Source organism: Quercus suber, unplaced genomic scaffold (assembly GCF_002906115.3).
Source record: "Quercus suber isolate HL8 unplaced genomic scaffold, Cork oak 2.0 scaffold_1221, whole genome shotgun sequence".
Classification (NCBI taxonomy): domain Eukaryota; kingdom Viridiplantae; phylum Streptophyta; class Magnoliopsida; order Fagales; family Fagaceae; genus Quercus; species Quercus suber.
The window spans coordinates 18,704-38,225 of record NW_027070616.1 but is presented as its reverse complement, the minus strand read 5'-3'; the positions used below and the strand labels follow the sequence as shown (position 1 = coordinate 38,225).

At 39.7% G+C, this 19,522-nt stretch overlaps 1 protein-coding gene across 1 annotated transcript; it reads right to left on the bottom strand.

The window, feature by feature from the left end:
- Positions 1-1,057: 1,057 nt before the first annotated feature.
- Positions 1,058-2,570, bottom strand: LOC111997551 (uncharacterized). Its single transcript, XM_024029645.2, has 2 exons — positions 2,302-2,570; positions 1,058-1,712 (listed from the first exon to the last, which is right to left on the bottom strand). Exons 1-2 carry the CDS (start codon positions 2,566-2,568, stop codon positions 1,101-1,103), a joined length of 879 nt encoding a protein of 292 aa, XP_023885413.2. The 5' UTR covers positions 2,569-2,570; the 3' UTR covers positions 1,058-1,100.
- Positions 2,571-19,522: the final 16,952 nt, after the last annotated feature.

Here is a 19,522-nt window from a genome sequence, read left to right as displayed (position 1 = left end):
TTTATTTCGAACCGAGAAATTTAGTCGTCCACAATATATATTTGCAGTTATAAAATGATTTCGTCAAAAGGTTTAGCTATTGATTTGTTCTTGGAGAGTAGTTATTGACTACTAGCAGCGAGGCATTGGATGCTATATATATTGAAGTGAGGCCTTACAATCGTGCGCCTGCTGTTACATGTTCGACTTACATTGTTATGTAACTTATGTTCGGGGTGTGACAATATTTGTGGTACCAAATCTCAGGTTTGAGGTTAGGGGTTTGCCATTTGTGAAGAGGTAGAGTGGCATGAGTTTTTAGGTACTCTAGACTCCAGAGTACAAATATAGTTGGTCCGTTTGGATACAATTTATTGTTACTGAAAACTGATTGTTACTCAAAACACTGTAGGAAAATAATTTTTAAATGTATGAATAGTATCGTGGGACCTATTTTTAATATTTTTAATGCATGAACAGTGTATAAACAGTATATGAACAGTGCGTGCACAGTATTTTTTTTCTCTCAAAAGTCAATAAGCCCGGCTAAAAAAAAAAAAAAAAAAAAATGAAAACGCAATGCCACTTTAAGTGAAGCAAAGTGCTATCCAAACCGGCACAGTATTAATTTCTCTCACATAAGTAATGGATTTCACATAAATTTAATTGATGAAATTCACTATTATTTAAGAAAAATAAGTACTTTGTATTACTCAAGCAAAACTAGATAAACACCATGTTTGGTTTTGGGTATTGGGTAAAAATAAGCATGTAATTCTCGATATTGAGAGATTCATTTCTTACCAATCATGACAATTTGAACTCATATGCTTAGTATTTTCTGAAAGGTTAAAATCTCAAGTACAATGAAATTAAAACACATATAGGTGCACAACATGCACAAAACACACAAAAACACAATGCATCCCAAATTAATTTAAAATAGCAAACTTATGAATCCTAATTCCTAAAGCATACCATCATTGATATATATATATATATATATATAATTTGTTTTTTTTTTTTTTTGTTAACAAAACAAAACAAAACAAAACAAAACAAAACACAAAAAGTAAAAGTAAAAACATTAAAAAATAGAGTCGTATCATGTAGAAGAACTCCTAAAGTAAAACAGCCTTATTGCTCGATCGAGGCACCTTCTTGTAAATAGCCCAAAGAATATCAGCATAGAGTGGCAATTGCTGTATCGCAAAGAAGACTATCGGCAAGCATGTCACTGCATATACTGGAAATGCCTTGTTTTTTAGTTTATTCTTAAGTAGAAAGAAATGTCCAGCACAAAATGAAACCAACATCGAAGCTATGGATACGAAGAGGGAAGTTAAGCCGATTAGTAGTTTCGTTGGCAAGTCTCTACGAAAATCTTTCTGTTCGTACCGCGAAGTGAGAATGGAGAGAAATGTGAATAAGGAGGTGATGGAGAAGCACAGGGCAACAAGCGAGGAGATAGCAAAGATGGTGATTGCAGGCTGGTTTTCAAGGTTTGGTGAGCCGCTTTCTTCATTGATGTTACCTGGTATAGTGGTTGACGCAGCAAAGGCAACGGTGGCAACTAGTGCAGCCACAACTGAGCAGGATTCAGAGGTTTTGTCTAGCCACTCGCCTCCCTCTTTGACTAAATCCTTGTGGCTGTCGTCGAAGATTTCTTCTGGGGTCTTGTCGTCGTTGTTGTGTTGATAACATATGTGTTGTGGCATGTGGCTTTTTACAAACTGCACGTAGAGATACCAGAGAGGCTTTATTGATTATATTGATATGAGTAACGATACATGCACAAATTATTTTATAATATTTTTATAAATTATTGATGTGGCAAATTTTTGCTAGTTTACATTTAGGACCGTCATTAACATCACTTTTTTACTTATCAATAATCACTCATTACATTAACAATTTGTAAGATATTTTGTGACTTTAACATTTTCCTTTATACATACATATAAAGAGAAAAATTTAAGGCTAATTAGACTTTTAATCCTAAAAGTTTGGGTTAATTTTTATTTTGGTAGTTTGAAGTTTAAAATTTTCATTTTGATACTTTTAAGTTTGCGTTTTCAAGATAGTCATTTTTTTTTTTCATGTTTTTGACTAATCTGACCGTTAAGAGAGAGTTTTAAAAAAAAATAAAAAAATAAAAAATCAAACTTGATGGGCCAAAATTTTATATAACTACTTGTAGCATGGTGGCAATTGCTACCTTTGTGCCATAATTACAGGGTGAGATTTCATGCATAGATGGTCAAGTCACTTGGTTAGTTGAACAAATTAAATTCGAGGTCAAAGATGGATTTGAGTCCATACCTCATACCACTTGAGTTCCCACTGCATTTGCAATGCGGCACCAGGAATTAGCCAAGGCTTTTTCTTTTCAATCTCTGCTGCCAGATGCAATGCATTGTTGTTATTTGTATCCACTTCATGAATTAATTTCCGTTTCACAAAATCTTGCTTCAGCAGTAGTTGTAATACATGTGGTTGCCTGTTCATCGCGGCCCAATGCACAATATTTTTACCTTCGCTCTTGTCATTAATGGCCAGTGGAGACTCTTTGAGTATTTTCTCAACCATTTCCGTGATGCCATTTCTTGCTGCAAGCAATACAGGTGTATCTGTCTTCGGCATTTTAGGCGTTTCCCCCTTTTCTGCTAATTACACGGAGTGCATCTTCAAATATTAGCCACATATGCTTATAAGTTATAACAAAAGGATTAATTATAATTGAGATTTCTTATAATAGTTTAAATTGCTGCCAGATGCAATGCATTGTTGTTATTTGTATCCACTTCATGAATTAATTTCCGTTTCACAAAATCTTGCTTCAGCAGTAGTTGTAATACATGTGGTTGCCTGTTCATCGCGGCCCAATGCACAATATTTTTACCTTCGCTCTTGTCATTAATGGCCAGTGGAGACTCTTTGAGTATTTTCTCAACCATTTCCGTGATGCCATTTCTTGCTGCAAGCAATACAGGTGTATCTGTCTTCGGCATTTTAGGCGTTTCCCCCTTTTCTGCTAATTACACGGAGTGCATCTTCAAATATTAGCCACATATGCTTATAAGTTATAACAAAAGGATTAATTATAATTGAGATTTCTTATAATAGTTTAAAAATACCATTTTGGTTCTTATATTTTGAGATCATTGTTAATTTGGTCCTTACATTTTAGTAGTAATCAATTTAATCTATGTTATTTTTATCTTGCAGTCAATTTGATTCTACTGTCAAATTACAACTTTTCTTGCATTTTCTTGACAACCAAACATAAAAATAAAAATCAAATTTATCAATCTTCAACTTCGATAGACGCGTATATCAACTCAACAACTAGAAAAAACCTAGATTTGGACTCAAAATGACTGCAAATTAAAAATAACAGGACTAAATTGACTGATTGCAAGTTAAAAATAACATGAATCAATTTAAATGCTACAAAAATGTATGACCAAATTAATTGTAAGCTGAAAATAATAAGGACCAAGTTGACTTATATCAAAATGTTGGAGCCAAAATGGTATTTTTGTGTAGTTTATATAACTCAAATCGATTTAGTACATACCTGATATATCACTCTCTGTTGGTAGTGATGGTAGTCCAACACCCTCGTCCCAAGTTGCCCGCGGGTTGATTAGAGGGTTCCTACCACTTGTGAAGTCGTACTTGTCGCGCTTAGCTTTGGTTGTAATTTTGATGAGCTTTTTCATGATTTTAAAGGAATGTACGTGCTTCCGTTTTATCTCCCTTATACTCTCTGATTGTTACAATCATTAAACATATTATTATATATATTACAAAAGGCAAATATATTAATTAATATACGTATAATTACTAATAAATTGAAATGATAATGAATGTAATAACATAATCAATAATAATGAATTCTTTCATAAAAGAGCAACAAGATTAAAATAATACGTAATTCTTTTCACCTTAGTTCACATATACTATTTCATATATATATATATATATCCGCAATTAATAAAAAAATGTTCACATTTTAATACATAAAAGTATATATAAAAAAAGATATATGAAATAGTAGATACGTGAGAACTGAGAATCAAAACTGGTTATTAAAAATTTGTACTACTTCTAACCTTACTTATATAGATTGAGAGGTGTAAAAAATATGCTGAAAGTGCAATATAGTGGCATACCATATCCAAGGCCAAGAACAACCCGGAATAATATTACACAAAGATGGAAAATGTTAAAACAGTCCGCATAACGTATCCGAAAAAAATCATGCTCCTGAGTTTCAGTTTCACTCTCAGGTAGGATTCCTGTACCAAACAAAATCAATTCATTACAATGTACAAATAATAATTTTTTAATTAGTAAAACTACTTTTCATTGGGCTTCAACCATGACAATAATTAAGGGTAGTGGGGGATTTAGGTTTTAGCATTAGCGTTACTTTAGGGACATTATAGCATTCGACTAAAAAAAAAAAATTTAATACATAGGGTTCCACCTGAAAGAAAGAAAGTTTTGTATTTTTGTTTTTTTTTTTAAGAAGAAAGAAAGAAAAGTTTATGTAAGCTACCAACAAACCCAGAAAAAAAAAAAAAATACCAGCAAACCCACACCGGATCATAACGCCCTCGCCACCCACCAATCTCCGCCGTGCCAATCTCGCCACCCACCGATCTCCACCACAGGGTGTTGGGTCTGAAGAGAGCAGATGAGAAAGAAAGAAGGAAGAGAGAGAAAAGAAAGAGAAAAAATGAAGGAGGAGAGAGAAATGGCCAGGTTAAAAGGAGAGAGGAGAGAGAAATGAGAGTATTAAATTTTTTTTTTTTGCAATTCAGCTACAGTACCATCTTACATTTGAGATAGTACTGTAGCAATATCTCAAATTTTTTTAGCATTTTAGCATATGGCCTTTTAGGTGCTGGCCTTTTTTTGGGCTTGTATGCCAAATGTGCTTTGCATTTGGCATATAGCCATCCAAATGCGGATGCTTAGATTAGGATTGTGTAACCATTAGTATTTTATTTAAAATGAAAAATTAAAGACAAAATAATTTTAGAAAAAAAATACACGTTATTTTTTTTTGGATAAAAGCATTTTTTTTACGATATATATATATATATATAAAATTGATTAGAATTTCACATAGGATAGGTGTTTCTTTTAATTCCAAACCATCTAATAATTTCTCTTATAATATAACTTCAATATAATTTGAAATTTTATGTCTAATATAACTCTCCCAAGTCCTAACTTCCAAAATTTTTGGATAAGCATGCACCCAAAGTATAATATGGATGGTGGCTTTGATAAAGCATTCTACTACAGACAAAACCAACTCAAATAATAACTAATGCCAGACAGATCATAAATGTGAAATATTTATATAGGCTTAAAATTGACTTTTTGACTCATAAACAAAACCATAGAAAACAAAAATAAAGAGAAGAAACATACCTTTAATAGTGTGGATGATGGATTTGATAAAACATTCTACTACAAACAAAACAAACTCAATAATAATTGATGCTTGACAAATTATAAAGGTGAAATATTTATAGAGGTTCATATAATTGATTTCATGGATTTAAAATTGCATTTATGACTTATAAGCAAAACCATAGAAATAAAAACAAAGAATAGAAACATACCTATAATAGTGTGTGTAAGGACCAGATTTGAATTCCCAGCCCAAAATATGAATGGACTTAGGCCCAAAAAGCCTAAAACAATGAATTTGTAGAGAAATGGGTTAGAAAAACTGGGTCTTAATTAACCGAACAACAAGTTAAGTAGGTTGGTGACTAAAGAGTGAAGATAGACAAGTTTAGGCTGAAGAAAAAATGTTCTCGGCAATGTCTGAGGAGACTGGTTCTTATATAATGCTCTTAAATGTGGTTACAAGTCTGTTTTTGGAGTGCTATAGTGTTTCTTCTCAGATTTTTCGATCCCTTACACCATGGAGTGTTTCTTCCATTATATAGCACTCTCTAGACAATCTTAGCCCTCCACTTGTTGATCATCCTAGTTAATACTTGAGTGCTTGTACCATCGGACACATTCTCAGGCCTTTTGCGCATTAGGGCAGCCAACGCTGCACTGTTCAGGGGTCTTTTCCACATTAATACGGCTAGAAAATTAGCTGCTGAGCATTTAATGCAGTGGTATCAGCTTTCCCTTAAGATATTTTAGGACTTCTCCCTGTCTAATGCCTCTGTAAAGCTTATCTACTCCAATAGAACTTTCTGGAACGTTACCCTGGAAGACGGATTACCTTCTTAGACCTCGGCTTTGGCTGGCTGAGGATGCATTTATCCTCGGCTCACCTTCTTGAGCTATTACGTCTAGAATGAAACCCTTTTCTCACGGACGTAGTCTCTTCTGTCCATGTTTTCTCCTACTCAGTCAATCCTTTGTCCTCGGCTTGGGCCCCAAGCCCAACGTACAAATAGATAATGAGCTCCTGGGCCCAATATCCCTACAATAGTCCCTCGAGATTCTTCTTTCTAGCTCTTCAGGAAGAAAGGAGGATTTCGATGTCACTATACTTACTCTTGTGCTCATTTCACCCTACCTTTGCTAACAAAGATGCCTTTTTAACTACCCAAGACATGCCTCTGACACTTCGGCTTACGCGACGTGCTGCTCATTAAATTTTTATGACTTTATGTTCTCCACGTTCTACGGTGCGATTCAAATCTAACGGCTGAGAACCCTGCTGGGACTTGGGCGGGAACTTTCTCGCTCTGTAACTCTCTTTTTGATATAAATATCACTCAAATCAAAACACTTTCTTTACTTTAGCATTCACTTAGCTATTAGCGCACGTACACTGAACTTGCCAATTCTTTTAACCTCACTCGTGCTTCTACAAATACTAAAAGCTTGTCCGAGGACACATTTCTTATTTCTGTAAGTCTTTACAACTCTTTGCACTTTACTTTTCCATACATCTTTCTATTCTTCACACTTTTCCTCTCCTCGGCTCTATTCTTTCCTCTTGATCACTTTAGGTCTCTCTAAACTCTTTTAGAAATGGGTAGATTTAAGAGTTTGGTAAACTCCGAGGAGGGGTTAGAGAATTTTAGGGCTCAATATAGGATCCCTCTAGAAGTAGGCATTAGGTATTGTGCAGAGAGACAGTGGGACACAGATAGGCAAGAGGGAGAAGAGCAATCCCAAAGATTGCCTTCATTGAAGGAGGGATGAGAATCCCTATGGATGCTGTTACTAGAGATTACCTTAAAGCCCATAGGTTAGCCCCTACCCAGTGCGCCGCAAATATGTTCAGAATACTAGGGTGTGTAGATGCTCTCAATGATAAGATAGGTTTAGGGCTTACCCATCATGATGTCAACTAGGTCTATAACCTCCATCACCTGAAGGGGCAAGGGTATTACCTAAAGTCTAGGTATCCTAAAGTTAGGCTTATTCAGTGTCTTCCTGACTCTAACAAAGGCCTAAATAAGGATTTTTTGATCGTGTTAGGGGAATGGCACGATGGCCTCCCTTGGCTGACGAGAGAGGGGCAACCAGGTGGGGTTTTAGGTTTAGGGTGTTTAATTATAAGTTCTTTCTTTTCTTTTGATTTTTGTGAATATGTAGAGTTTCCTTTGACTTACATTTTGTTAATGATATCTTCTTGTCTTTCTTGATGGTTTTGCAGACCCACAAGCAGCTGTGCCAAACCTTAGCCTCATAAACAAGGAGAGTTTGGACAATATCTTGCAAGCCGAGGTCTTTATCCACTTTGACGGCCAGCTTAGGGTAGCCCACTTGATATTGGGTTATACCTCAATCTCCAAAAGCTTCCTAGTGCCTAAGTGCATTATTAAGGCGAACGACCCATGCCTACAAAAGATCAGTGTAGCCGCGTCGGATTTTCTTCTTCTGGGTCCTAAACCAGAGGGTGTTCAAGTTACAACTCCTATATTTGAAGGCATCCCAAAGGTAGCCCGCCACCACTACAAACCACTGAAGTAGCCACCTTTTCCCACCTCGCCGGAACTGAAGAGGGAGAAGTAGTTGACGTACCTGACTTCGAGGATGAATTTGAAGTCTTCGATCGAGCCTGGTCTCCAGAAACCTTAACTTTTGACTTTTGCCCTTCATTCAGTCCTTTAATAGACGAGATAGGGATCCAGCGCAAGCAGAGGTCTAGTCTCCAAGAATTGCTAGAGTCACAACTGGGGAAGGACACACCTAGGAAGGTAGCCCAAACAAAGCCTCCTGCTCCTTCACCGACCCTACCCTTCCAGCTCGGACTTGCTGATCTCAAAAGAAAAAGGGAACCTAAGGGCAATGAGGTGGTAGAGGCCGGACAAACCCACTTCTCTTAAGAGGACAAGGCCTAAAGAGTGGCCAAACAAGCTAAAGTGGGGTAAAGGGGTACTGAGAGGATGAGTGACCCCCCAGCCGAGCCCTCAGCTTGGCTTCCTGCCCCAATGCTGGATGGGGCCCCCTTACTAGACGATGCTTCCATCAGGGATTTTCAAGGCAGGAAGGCCGGTTATGTGCTGACGCGGTGGAGCAAGCTCTGCTGCTCCCCAGGGACATGGCCGAGCTGCGGTCCATGAGGGGGCATAAGGTCTTCCTCAACCTTAAGAGATATCTCGCTATGGTACAACTCTACTTGGCCCCTTTTCTTCTTTCTCTTCCCTTTTCTTTAATTACTTTCCTTATTTTCCTTTTCTAATCCTCGTTTCTTTCTTCGGCAAGCTGTTCAAGCCTCATTTTGAGCAGAAGAGGTGACCAACTATTGCCACCAGCAGATGAAAGAGGAGGAAGGAAGGTGCAATACCACCATGAAGGCCTTCCGCGTGGCTGAGTGGAGCATTCAAGAGCTAAAAAAGAAGCTGTAAGAAGAGGAAAGAGAGAGGAAATATGCAGCAACTGCTCTTGAGAACGTCGAGAAATAAGCCAAGAGCCAAAGGCAGCTGCTTCGTAATGCTGAAGATCAGGTGGCCACCTCCAAAACCCAAATCGCAGCACTTAAGAAGAAATTGGAGGAGGTCGAGAAGGCAAAAAAGCAAGCAGAGAGAGCTCAGGATCAAGCCGAGCAGGACGGGTACGATGCCGAGGTGGCAGAGACCGAGGATTCCCTTAGGGTTGAGGTCCTGGGAGTATGCAGGACATACTGCACCCAAACATGGTATGAAGCTCTCAACCAAGCTAGGGTTGAGGCTTCATCCCCGCTGAGGAAGGCAGAGAATGTGTACTTCCCTCTTGCCATTCGGCGGCCTACTCCTTCAAGTCTGAGGACTGATGCCGAGCCCATGGGGGCAAAGGTGAGCAAAGACAATACAACCAACATTACAACCTCCTATGTCAACCTCTCTGAGAAGGCTGAGCTGCTCGGGGTTGCCGAAAAAGAGAAGAACACAAATCAAGGGGTGGCCCCCAATGCCCTGAAGCCCCCATCCACTGCCCAGAACACTCTTACAGAAAAAGGAGCATCTACAACAATGGAGATTATCTTGGCTTCTCAGCCCTTGCCTGTTAAACCCGATTCTTCTAGTAAAGGCCCTGAAGCCTTAGAGGCTGCATCTACTTAGCCTATTAAAGACCCTTCAAAGGAGAAAATTGTGATAAAAAAAGAAGTAGACTTTAGTGCATTTTTTCTTTTTGTGTTGTTTATTTTTTCTTCTTTTCTTTTCTTTTTTTTTTTTAATTATTTTTTATTTTTATTTTTTGTGCGCAACTTCTGTTTTAGTTTCCCAATTTTGTAAGGAAGTTGCTCATTTTGTACTGAATCTGCCTTCCTTTAAGGCGTTGATTAATGAAAGCTATGTATATTTTCTTTCTTCTTATGACTTCTATTCTGATGTTGACATGGCTTCATCTTATTTAACGTTTTATAAGCGTAATACTAAGGTAAAACCCCTTTTCATTAATCCACTTAAGTAACTGAGAAACCGTCTCCTTTCATCTGGTCAGTAGCAGAATAAGTTAAAACCCACTAAATCCATTACCTTGGCAAGGCATAATTTCCATTTCAAAAACATACATAGTGGTATAATCTGCATATAAGTTTAACCTTACTCCATTCTCTACTTATTAATAAGTTTAAAGGAGCAGGGGGATAATCAATTCTTGAGCAAATATAGATGAGCCTGTGAATACTTTAAGTGATGCCTCATGGACATCCACTTGAGTTTGTTAACTCAATGAAGAACTTTTTTGTTTTAGAGAAGCTAATCATATTTGATGTTTAAGTAATTAGTAAGAAGTACTTACTTTACCTTCAGTATGTAATCCAAAGAGGTAGAAATAAATTAAAGTTTTGCCCGGATACTTGTCAGAGATGACAGGAAGTAGCAATGATTTAAAAGATATCAATTTACCCAGGGTATGTGGTCCGAGGAATCAGGCATGACCGAGGTTCTGTTTGACACTTGGGTATATGCCTAAGAGTATTAGTTTCCCCAAAGCATGTGGTCCGAGGAGCCAGGTATAGCTAAGGTTCCATTTAACACTTAGCTCTATGATTGAAAGATATCAATTTTCCCAAGGTATGTGGTCTGAAGAGCCAAGCATGATCGAGATTCTGTTTGATACTTAGATAGATGTCTAGGAGTATTAATTTCCCTGAAATATATGGTCCAAGGAGTCAGGCATAGCTAAGGTTCTGTTTAACACTTAGCGCAATGATTAAAAGATATCAATTTTCCCAAAGTATGTGATCCGAGAAACCAAGCATGACCGAGGTTCTGTTTGACACTTAGACAGATAGTAGAAACGCATGATACGCAATATAACAAACCCAAATAGGGTGAAGAAAGCCTATATTAATAATAATACATCTTAAGGTTATTCACATTCCAAGGACGGGGTACAGCCTTTTCCTCTAGATCTTCAAGATAATACGCACCTATCTCAGCCACTGATGTTATACGATATGGCTCTTCCTAGTTGGATCCCAACTTCCCCCATGCTGGGTTCTTGGCAGTTCCCATAACATTACTTAGCACCAAGTCTCCAAGTGCCAGTGGCCTTAGCTTCACGTTGACATCATATCCTTGTTTGAGTCTGTGTTGATAGTAGGCCAATTGGACCATGACATTTTCTCTAAGTTCTTTAATAAAATCCAGCTCTTTTCTAATAGTCCATCGTTGTTGCTCAAAGCGAAAGAACTTATTCTCAGCGTGGGGAACCCAGTTTCCAAAGGAATGACAATCTCGGCTCCATAGGTCATTGAGAAAGGCGTCTCCCTAGTAGATTTACGATGTGTGGTCCGGTAAGTCCAAAGGACGTGTGGTAGTTCTTCCACTCACTTCCCCTTCACGTTCTCTAGTCTCTTTTTGAGTCCACCCATTATGACCTTGTTGACAGCCTCGGCTTGCCCATTTCCCTATGGATAGGCCGGAGTGGAGTGCCTATTCTTTATTCCCAGATCACAGCAATACCTCATAAAGGCCTTACTATCAAATTGAAGTCCATTGTTCGAGATAAGGGTATGAGGGATTCCAAACCGAGTGACAATATTCTTCAAAAAAAATTTTTTGGCATCCACGTCCCTGATATTTGCCAATGGTTCAGTTTCGACCCATTTGGTAAAGTAATACGTGCCGACCAATAAATACCTCTTATTCCCTACTATCTTTGGAAAAGGCCTTATAATATCCAAGCCCCATTGAGCGAAAGGCCAAGGACTGGACAAGGGATTAAGGACCCCCCCAGGTTGGTGAATGTTGGGGCAAACTTCTGGCACTGGTCACATTTTTTCACATAGTCTTGTGCTTCTTTCTACATATTTGGCTAGCAATAGCCTTGTGTGAGGACCCTGTGAGACAATGATCTGCCTGCGTGTAGCTTTCACAAATTCCTTCATGCAATTCTTTTAGGAGTAACTCCACTGATTTAGGGTGTATGTATAACATATATGGGCCAGAAAAGGATCTCTTATATAACTTTTGGTCCTCGAACAACCAAAATCGAGGAGTTTTCTTCCGCACTTTATTAGCTTCAGACTTATCCTCGGGCAGGACATCTTCCTTGAGAAATTGTACAATAGGGTCCATCTAGCTAGGACCCACCCTTATTTGATGAACATGAACCACATTTCTTTTTGCCTCAGTAGGATTACATAAATCCTCAACAAGGATCACCCGAGGTAAGCTTTAAGCCGAGGACGTTGCCAGTGTGGCAAGAAAGTCTGCATGGGTCTTTCTATTTCTAGGAACTTGTGATAAAGTAAAAGACTCAAATCCAGACTATAAATGTCTAACCTGGCTTAAGTATTCCTGCATTCTGGGATTTCTGGCTTCCAACTCTCCTTGGACTTAACCGACCACCAGCCTTGAATCAGAGAAAAACTCCACTAATTTTCCACCCATTTTCTAAATCATGGTCATCCCTACCAACAAGCTTCATACTCGGCCTTATTGTTTGTGGCCGAGAAGCTTAATCTCAGGGATTTCTCAATTATGAGCCTTTTTGGGGATATCATCACTAGCCCCACTCTAGATCCTTTATGATTATATTCTCCATCCATATAGATCTTCCAGGAAAAAGGCTCTATTACGGAGATCACTCCAACTGATTTTTCATCCATGTTTTGCTTCTCTACCCTCTCCTCTTCCGGGGATTCAGTAAACTCAACAAGCAGGTTGGCAAGAACTTGACCTTTGACAGAGGTGCGAGGCATGTATTTAATATCAAAAGCCCCTAGAATCGTGCCACACTTTACAATTCTCCCTGTGTAATCAGCACTTCGAAGTAGAGATCTGAGTGAGAGTTGGGTTAGGACGACAACTGTGTGTGACTAAAAATAGTGGGGAAGTTTACGCGTAGCATGCACCACGGCCAGAATGGCCCTTTCCAGTGGTAAGTAACGAACCTCAGCCTCATGTAGTGACTTACTCACATAATAAATCGGCCTCTGTACACCATAATCAACCTGTATTAGCACCAAACTTACTGCGTGGGAGGCCATTGCGATGTAGGCAAATAAAACCTCATCCATCTCAGGTCTAGACATGATGGGTGGTCGGGATAGATTCTCCAACTGCTGGATAGCCAGGACACACTCCTCAGTCCATTCAAACCCCTTCCACTTGTTTAACAATTAAAAGAAAGGTCTACACCTGTCTGCTGACCGAGAGATGAATCGGTTTAGAGCAGTAGTCATCCCTGTAAGCTTCTGGACCTCTTTAGGATTCTGAGGTGGCTGTAAATTGTTGATCGCCTTAATCTGGTCGAGAATGACCTCAATTCTGTGGTGTGTGACCATGTAGCCTAAGAACTTGCTTAATCCGACACCAAAAGAGCACTTGGAAGCATTAAGTCGTAGCTTATGTTTCCTCAAGATAGCAAAAATATTCCTGAGGTTATTAGCATGCTCGGACTCTAACTTGCTCTTTACCACCATATCATTGATATAAATTTCAATGTTTTTTCCTAACTGTGGTTTAAACATCCTGGTCATCATACTCTGGTAAGTAGCCCTGCATTCTTTAAACCAAAGAGCATCACTTTGTAATGATAGTTTCCTATAGGAGTGATAAAAACTCTCCTCTCTTGGTTGTCCAAAGCTAAAGGTATCTGATGGTACCCTTGAAAGGCATTTAAAAAGCTCATCCGAGGATGGGCCACAGTTGCGTCCACTAGCTGGTCAATCCAAGGCATAGGGAAAGGGTCCTTTGGGCAAACTTTGTTCAAGTCTGTAAAATCTACACATACACGCCACTTCCCAGTCTTCTTCTTTACTACTACTGTCACTGTTTTAAAAACCGGACTGGACCGGCCGGTCCGACCGGTTCAACCGGGAACCGGATGCCAATCCGGTCCGGTTAAAAGTCTCATAACCGGTCAATAACCGGAAAACCGGCCAAAAACCGGGGTTGAACCGGAAATTGGAAAAAAAACGGTTTGATGTCCGGTTCGGTTTTTAAAACCATGACTACTGTGTTAGCTAGCCATTCGGGGTAAAAAACCTCTTTAATAGCTTCGGCCTGCTTAAGTTTCATCACCTCGTCCTTAACAGCATCAGAGTGTTCTTTAGATGAACGCCGAGGTGGTTGTTTCCTAGGAGTGACAGATGGATTGACATTCAGATGATGGTAAATGAAGCACGGATCCACCCCCAGAGCTTTGTAAGCATTCCAAGCGAAAACATCAACGTTCCTCTTAAGAAAATCCACCAACTCCTCTATTTCCTGAGGTGGTAGCTGAACTCCAATCTGAAAGAATTTTTCCGAATCATCACCTACAGCAAATTTCTCTAAAGCTTCACATTTGGCCTCCTCGGCTGGCCCCTTCGCAAGTAATTCCAGAGACTTTGACTGCTATAAGCCTTCTATAACCGAGGCCGAGGACTCAGTTGCTGGCTGGTGCAAAATCGCAGACACAAGACATTGCCTAGCCATGGATTAGTCCCCTACCTATTCCTCAATTCGGTTTCCTGACGAATACTTCACCTTCTGATGCAGAGTTGAAGAAACAACACCTAGGGTATGAAGTCAGGGCCTGGCTACAATGGCAGTGTAGGGGGAGTATGCATCCACCACTATGAAGTCCACTTCCACTACCTCTGAGCCTACCTATACGTGCAACCTAATCTGGCCCTTTGGGATAATAACATTCTCATCAAAACTTACCGGAGGGAATCATAGGTGGTCAGATCTTTAGGCTTGAAGTTCAGCCCTTTGTATAAGTCAGGGTACATGATCTCTGCACAACTATCTTGGTCCACCATTACTCTCTTCACATCATACCCTACCATTTTAAGGGTAACCACCAAAGCGTCATCATATGGTTGGATAGTTCCAATTTTGTCTTCGTCCAAGAAACTCAATGAAGGTCGGATTTCTAGTCTAGCTCTCTTCGGCTCGTATTTGGAGTCCTCGGCTGGTGATCTAACTACAGACATCACCCTAGAAGGATGAGAACCAGTTCTCCCAGGTGCAGCAAAAATGACATTGATTGTACCTAACGGGGGCCTTGAAGGAGCATTCCCCTGAGCCCTTGACCTTGACTGGTCTCTTTGTTCGTTGGGTCGGTACAAAAATTGTTGCAAACTCCCCTCCTTGACCAGTTGCTCCAGATGGTTCCACAATGTTTGGCAGTCCTCGGTGGCATGTCCTCGTTCTTGGTGGTACTGACAATAAAGGCTTTGGTTGCGCCTCAAAGGATCTCCACTCATCTTGTTCAGCCATTTGAAATATGGCTCGTTCTTGATCTTCTCTGAAACTTGGTGCACCGGTTCTTTGAACACAGTGTTTACCACTTGAGGGGCTGCAGGCCCAGATTGTTCGACAAAATCTCTTTAGGGTTTGTTATTGTTGTAGCGGTTTAACCTGAAATTCCTCATCTCCTGAGGGATAACCTTTCCCTTTCCCTTATCTTGCTGTTATACTTCCTCAACCCTCTTATACTTGTCAATCCGATCCATGAGTTGACGTATACTAGTAACAAGTTTCCCCGTCAAAGATTTCCCCAAGCCATGCTCGGCAGGTAGGCCGAGCTTAAAAGCACTAATGTCTACATCGTCAAAATCACCATCTATTTCGTTGAACATCTCCCAATATCTATCTGAATATGTTTTCAAGGTTTCTCCTTCCCTCATGGACAAAGACAACAAGGAAGCTAAAGGCCGAAGGACCCCGCTGCACGTAATAAAGCGGGATCTAAACGCTTGAGTAAGTTCCTTGAAAGAATCAATGGAACCTGTCCTTAGACTATCAAACCACCTCATCGCCACAGGCCCTAAACTGGATGGGAATACCTTGCACATCAAGGGTTCGTTCTTGGAGTGTATAGCCATCTTTGGGTTAAAGTGGCTAACATGCTCCACGGGGTCTGTTCTACCATTGTACATGGTGAACGTAGGCTGCGTAAATCGTCGAGGAAGTCTCCTGCCCTCAATCCAGCACGTGAAAGGTGACCTAAAAATTTAATTGAGTACCTTACTCATAGCGTTGTTTCCTAGGCCTGCCAAGGACGAATTTTTGTTTCTATGCTTATGATGATAATCCTCATCGTATGAGAAAGACTTGCTAGGGGGAGTCCTTGACCTGCGCCTATAGCTACCATCCTTTTCACCGTTAGAGGAGAAGTCAGAATTGGATGGAGTTCGTTTTCGCCATTCATGGCGCAAGCTTCTCTTAAGGTGATCAATCTTCTTTTGCATGTTTTTGGCATTCTCCTCATGGGAGACGTGGCTTTTACCCCGAGACTGGCTCTTGTTGGTATGGGTAGTATGTACACTTTCCTCCCGGTCCCTCTTTCGTTCAAGATCGTGGAAGTGATCCTGACGTTGAGAACCCATAGATTCTGCCTGGTGTGGACCTGTACATACCATCGTTGAAAGTTGGATTCACTATAACTCTAGTAATTTCCCACAGACGGCGCCAATTGTAAGGACCAGATTTAAATTCCTAGCCCAAAATATGAATGGACTTAGGCCCAAAAAGCCCAAAACAATGAATTTGTAGAGAAATGGGTTAGAAAAACTGGGTCTTAATTAACCGAACAACAAGTTAAGTAGGTTGGTGACTAAAGAGTGAAGATAGATAAGTTTAGGCTGAAGAAAAAAAGTCATCGCCAATGTTCGAGGATACTGGTTCTTATATAATGCTCTTAAATATGGTTACAAGTCTGTTTTTGGAGTGCTACAGTGTTTCTTCTCAAATTTTTCAATCCCCCACATCGTGGAGTGTTTCTTCCGTTATATAGCACTCTAGAGACAATCTTGGCCTTCCACTTGTTGATCATCCTAGTTACTACTTGAGTGCTTGTCCCAATGGACATCCTCTCAGGCCTTCTGCGCATTGGGGCAGCCAACGCTGCACTGTTCAGGGATCTTCTCCACATTAATGCTGCCAGGAAATTTGCTACTGAGCATTTAATGCGGTGGTAACAGCTTTTCTCTAAGATATTTTAGGACTTCTCCTTGTTTGATGCCTCTGTAAAGCTTATCCACTCTAATAGAACTTCTTGGAACGTTACCCTGGAAGACGGACTACCTTCTCAGACCTTGGCTTTGGCTGGCTGAGGATGCATTTATTCTCAGCTCACCTTTCTAAGCTATTACGTCTAGAACGAACCCCTTTTCTCACGGATGTAGTCTCTTCTGTCAATGTTTTCTCCTACTTGGTCAATCCTTTGTCCTCGGCTTGGGCCCCAAGCCCAACGTACAAATAGATAATGAGCTCCTGAGCCCAATATCCCTACAGTGTGGTTTTAATAAAGTATTCTACTACAAACAAAAAGAGAGACCAAATTGCAGAGCCGTGGTTGCACTAAGTGTCTTCACCAAATTGCAAAAATTTTTTTGAGATTTTTTATTTATTTAAAATAGATACAATTTTTGTTCTTATCTTCTTCTCCTATAATTTTTAAGTTGATAAAAATCTTAATTTGATTACAATTCAAATTCTTCATTTAATCTTGGGATAATTACAATTTGCCCACCTGTGGTTTGACCCGATTTCTATGTGCCTACCTGTGGTTTCAATTTTGACACTTTACCCACCTGTGATTCTCTCCGTTACTCCTCCGTAACCCACCTCTAGTGCAGACGTTACTCTAACACAAAACTCATAAAAAACAGAACATAAAACAAATCAAACACTCCTCATGGACTGAAAACCTCCTGGGTTTTGATCGTGCAAGCAAACTGAAGAAGAAGGAGACACAATGTTCATCTGGCATTTGACACTGACCAAACTAATTTATTTTTAGACTTATAAACAAATGGACTAAAAAGTTTTGGTGAGACAAATTTACCCTCAAAGGCTCACACCCACTGACCCACATAACCCAGTCTGAAAAATCCCCAAATCTGAAAAGCTTGAAACCCCAACGCCACTCCCACCAGACCAGCAGAGGCTGATCTTCGCCGGGAAGCAGCTCGAAGACGGGCGCACCCTTGCCGACTATAACATCTAGAAGGAATCGACCCTTCACCTCGTCCTCCGTCTCCGTGGTGGTATGCAGATCTTCGTCAAGACCCTCACCGGAGAGACCATTACTTTGAAGGTGGAGAGTTCGGATACCATCGACAACGTGAAGGCAAAGATCCAAGACAAGGAGGGGATCCCAGCAGAGGTTGATCTTCGCCGGAAAGCAGCTCGAGGACGGTCGCACCCTTGTCCTCGACTTCCGGCAATGCGGCGGTGCTGCCGTTTTCGCAGGTGTCGAACATCGCCACCGACGAGAAAGCGGAGGAGAAGTACTACGAGATGATGGGTTTGGACGACACGAAGATGCCGCCGCAGGAATTCATCAAAGCCATAGCGAATGGGTTGCGGGGAGCGTTGAAGTTGAACCTGTTCAACTTCGATGTGATTCGAGATGGAATTTCTTTTCTGGGTTCCAGAAGGAATTCTTCGATGTGATTCCAGAAGGAATTCGCTGCAGGAATTTCTTTTGGGATTTGTTGAATAATTATAGTAAGTGGAATACTTTTGATAAAGAAGTGAGCAAATTTTTCTGGGTTTCTAGTTTTTGGACATGAGGAGTTTCAATTTTTGTTGTTTGAAATTTTCTGGGTTTTCTACTTTTCTTGGTTTCTAGTTTTTGGACATGAGGAGCAGGAGATTTGATTTGATTTATTTGAACGTTGTTGAGTTAGATTAGGAGTTTTAATTTTTATCTAATTTTTCTCCTACGGCTTGGCTTTATCATGCTTTCAGATGTATAATTAGTTTATTTGTAGTTGAGATGATAAGTTCAAATACAAGTTGAAGTTCTAAGAAATTGCATAATATTTTTTTACCAATAGCACATTTTGATCTTGTTTTCTCTTGAATTTTTATGTGTTTTATGTTCTCGGAGGAGAGAGACATAAAAATTGTGCAAAAATACATATTTAGCCTTCCTTTTAACAGAGGTGGGTAACAGAGCCTTAACGGAGGAAATCACAGGTGGGTAAAGTGTCAAAATTGAAATCACAGGTAGGCACATAGAAATCGGGTCAAACCACAGGTGGGCAAATTGTAATTATCCCATAAAAAAATAAATAAAAAAGCCAAGTGAGACCTAGGATTGGGAGGTAGGAAGAGGGAGGCACTGGGCTTGGGCAAGTGGGCAACGGAAGCACAGACTACACAGCACCGCGCCACCACCAGTCCACCGCCCTCAAATTTGGTATTATATTTAATCTCTCTTTTTTTTCTTTTTTCTTTTTTCTTTTTTTTTTCTTTTTGGATTGGAATATGTTATCTCTCTCTCTTATATCTGAATCACTAGTGCCAAAAAGTGCTAAACTTTTGTTGGTTAATCAGCTTGATTTGATAATATGAGTTGTGAAGAAAATAGAAAGAGAGATAGAAATGAGAGAACTCTCTCCACAATTAACACTCACCTAAAATAGGAGAGAGAGAGAGAGAGAGAGAGAGAGAGAGAGAGAGAGAGATGTTTTTTGAGAAATGTTAACAAGTACCGTACGATACTTGTTAAGGTACCCTAATGTGGGTTTTACGTAATAAAAAAAAAAAAAAGATAAATGAAAGAAAAAGGCATAAAAGTACTTATAAAATTGAAGGAAAAAAAATGTCATAAAGCTGCAAAAAAAGACAAAAAAAAAAAAAGTAAAAAAAGTTGTTAA

What these genes read in the sequence shown, in the direction of transcription:
- LOC111997551 (XM_024029645.2), bottom strand. Translation starts at nt 2,568, where the DNA reads ATGGTTGAGAAAATACTCAAAGAGTCTCCACTGGCCATTAATGACAAG. An exon ending in GGGAACTCAAGTGGTATGAG is followed by an intron (nt 1,713 to 2,301) that starts GTATGGACTCAA and finishes CTCTACGTGCAG; the next exon opens with TTTGTAAAAAGCCACATGCC.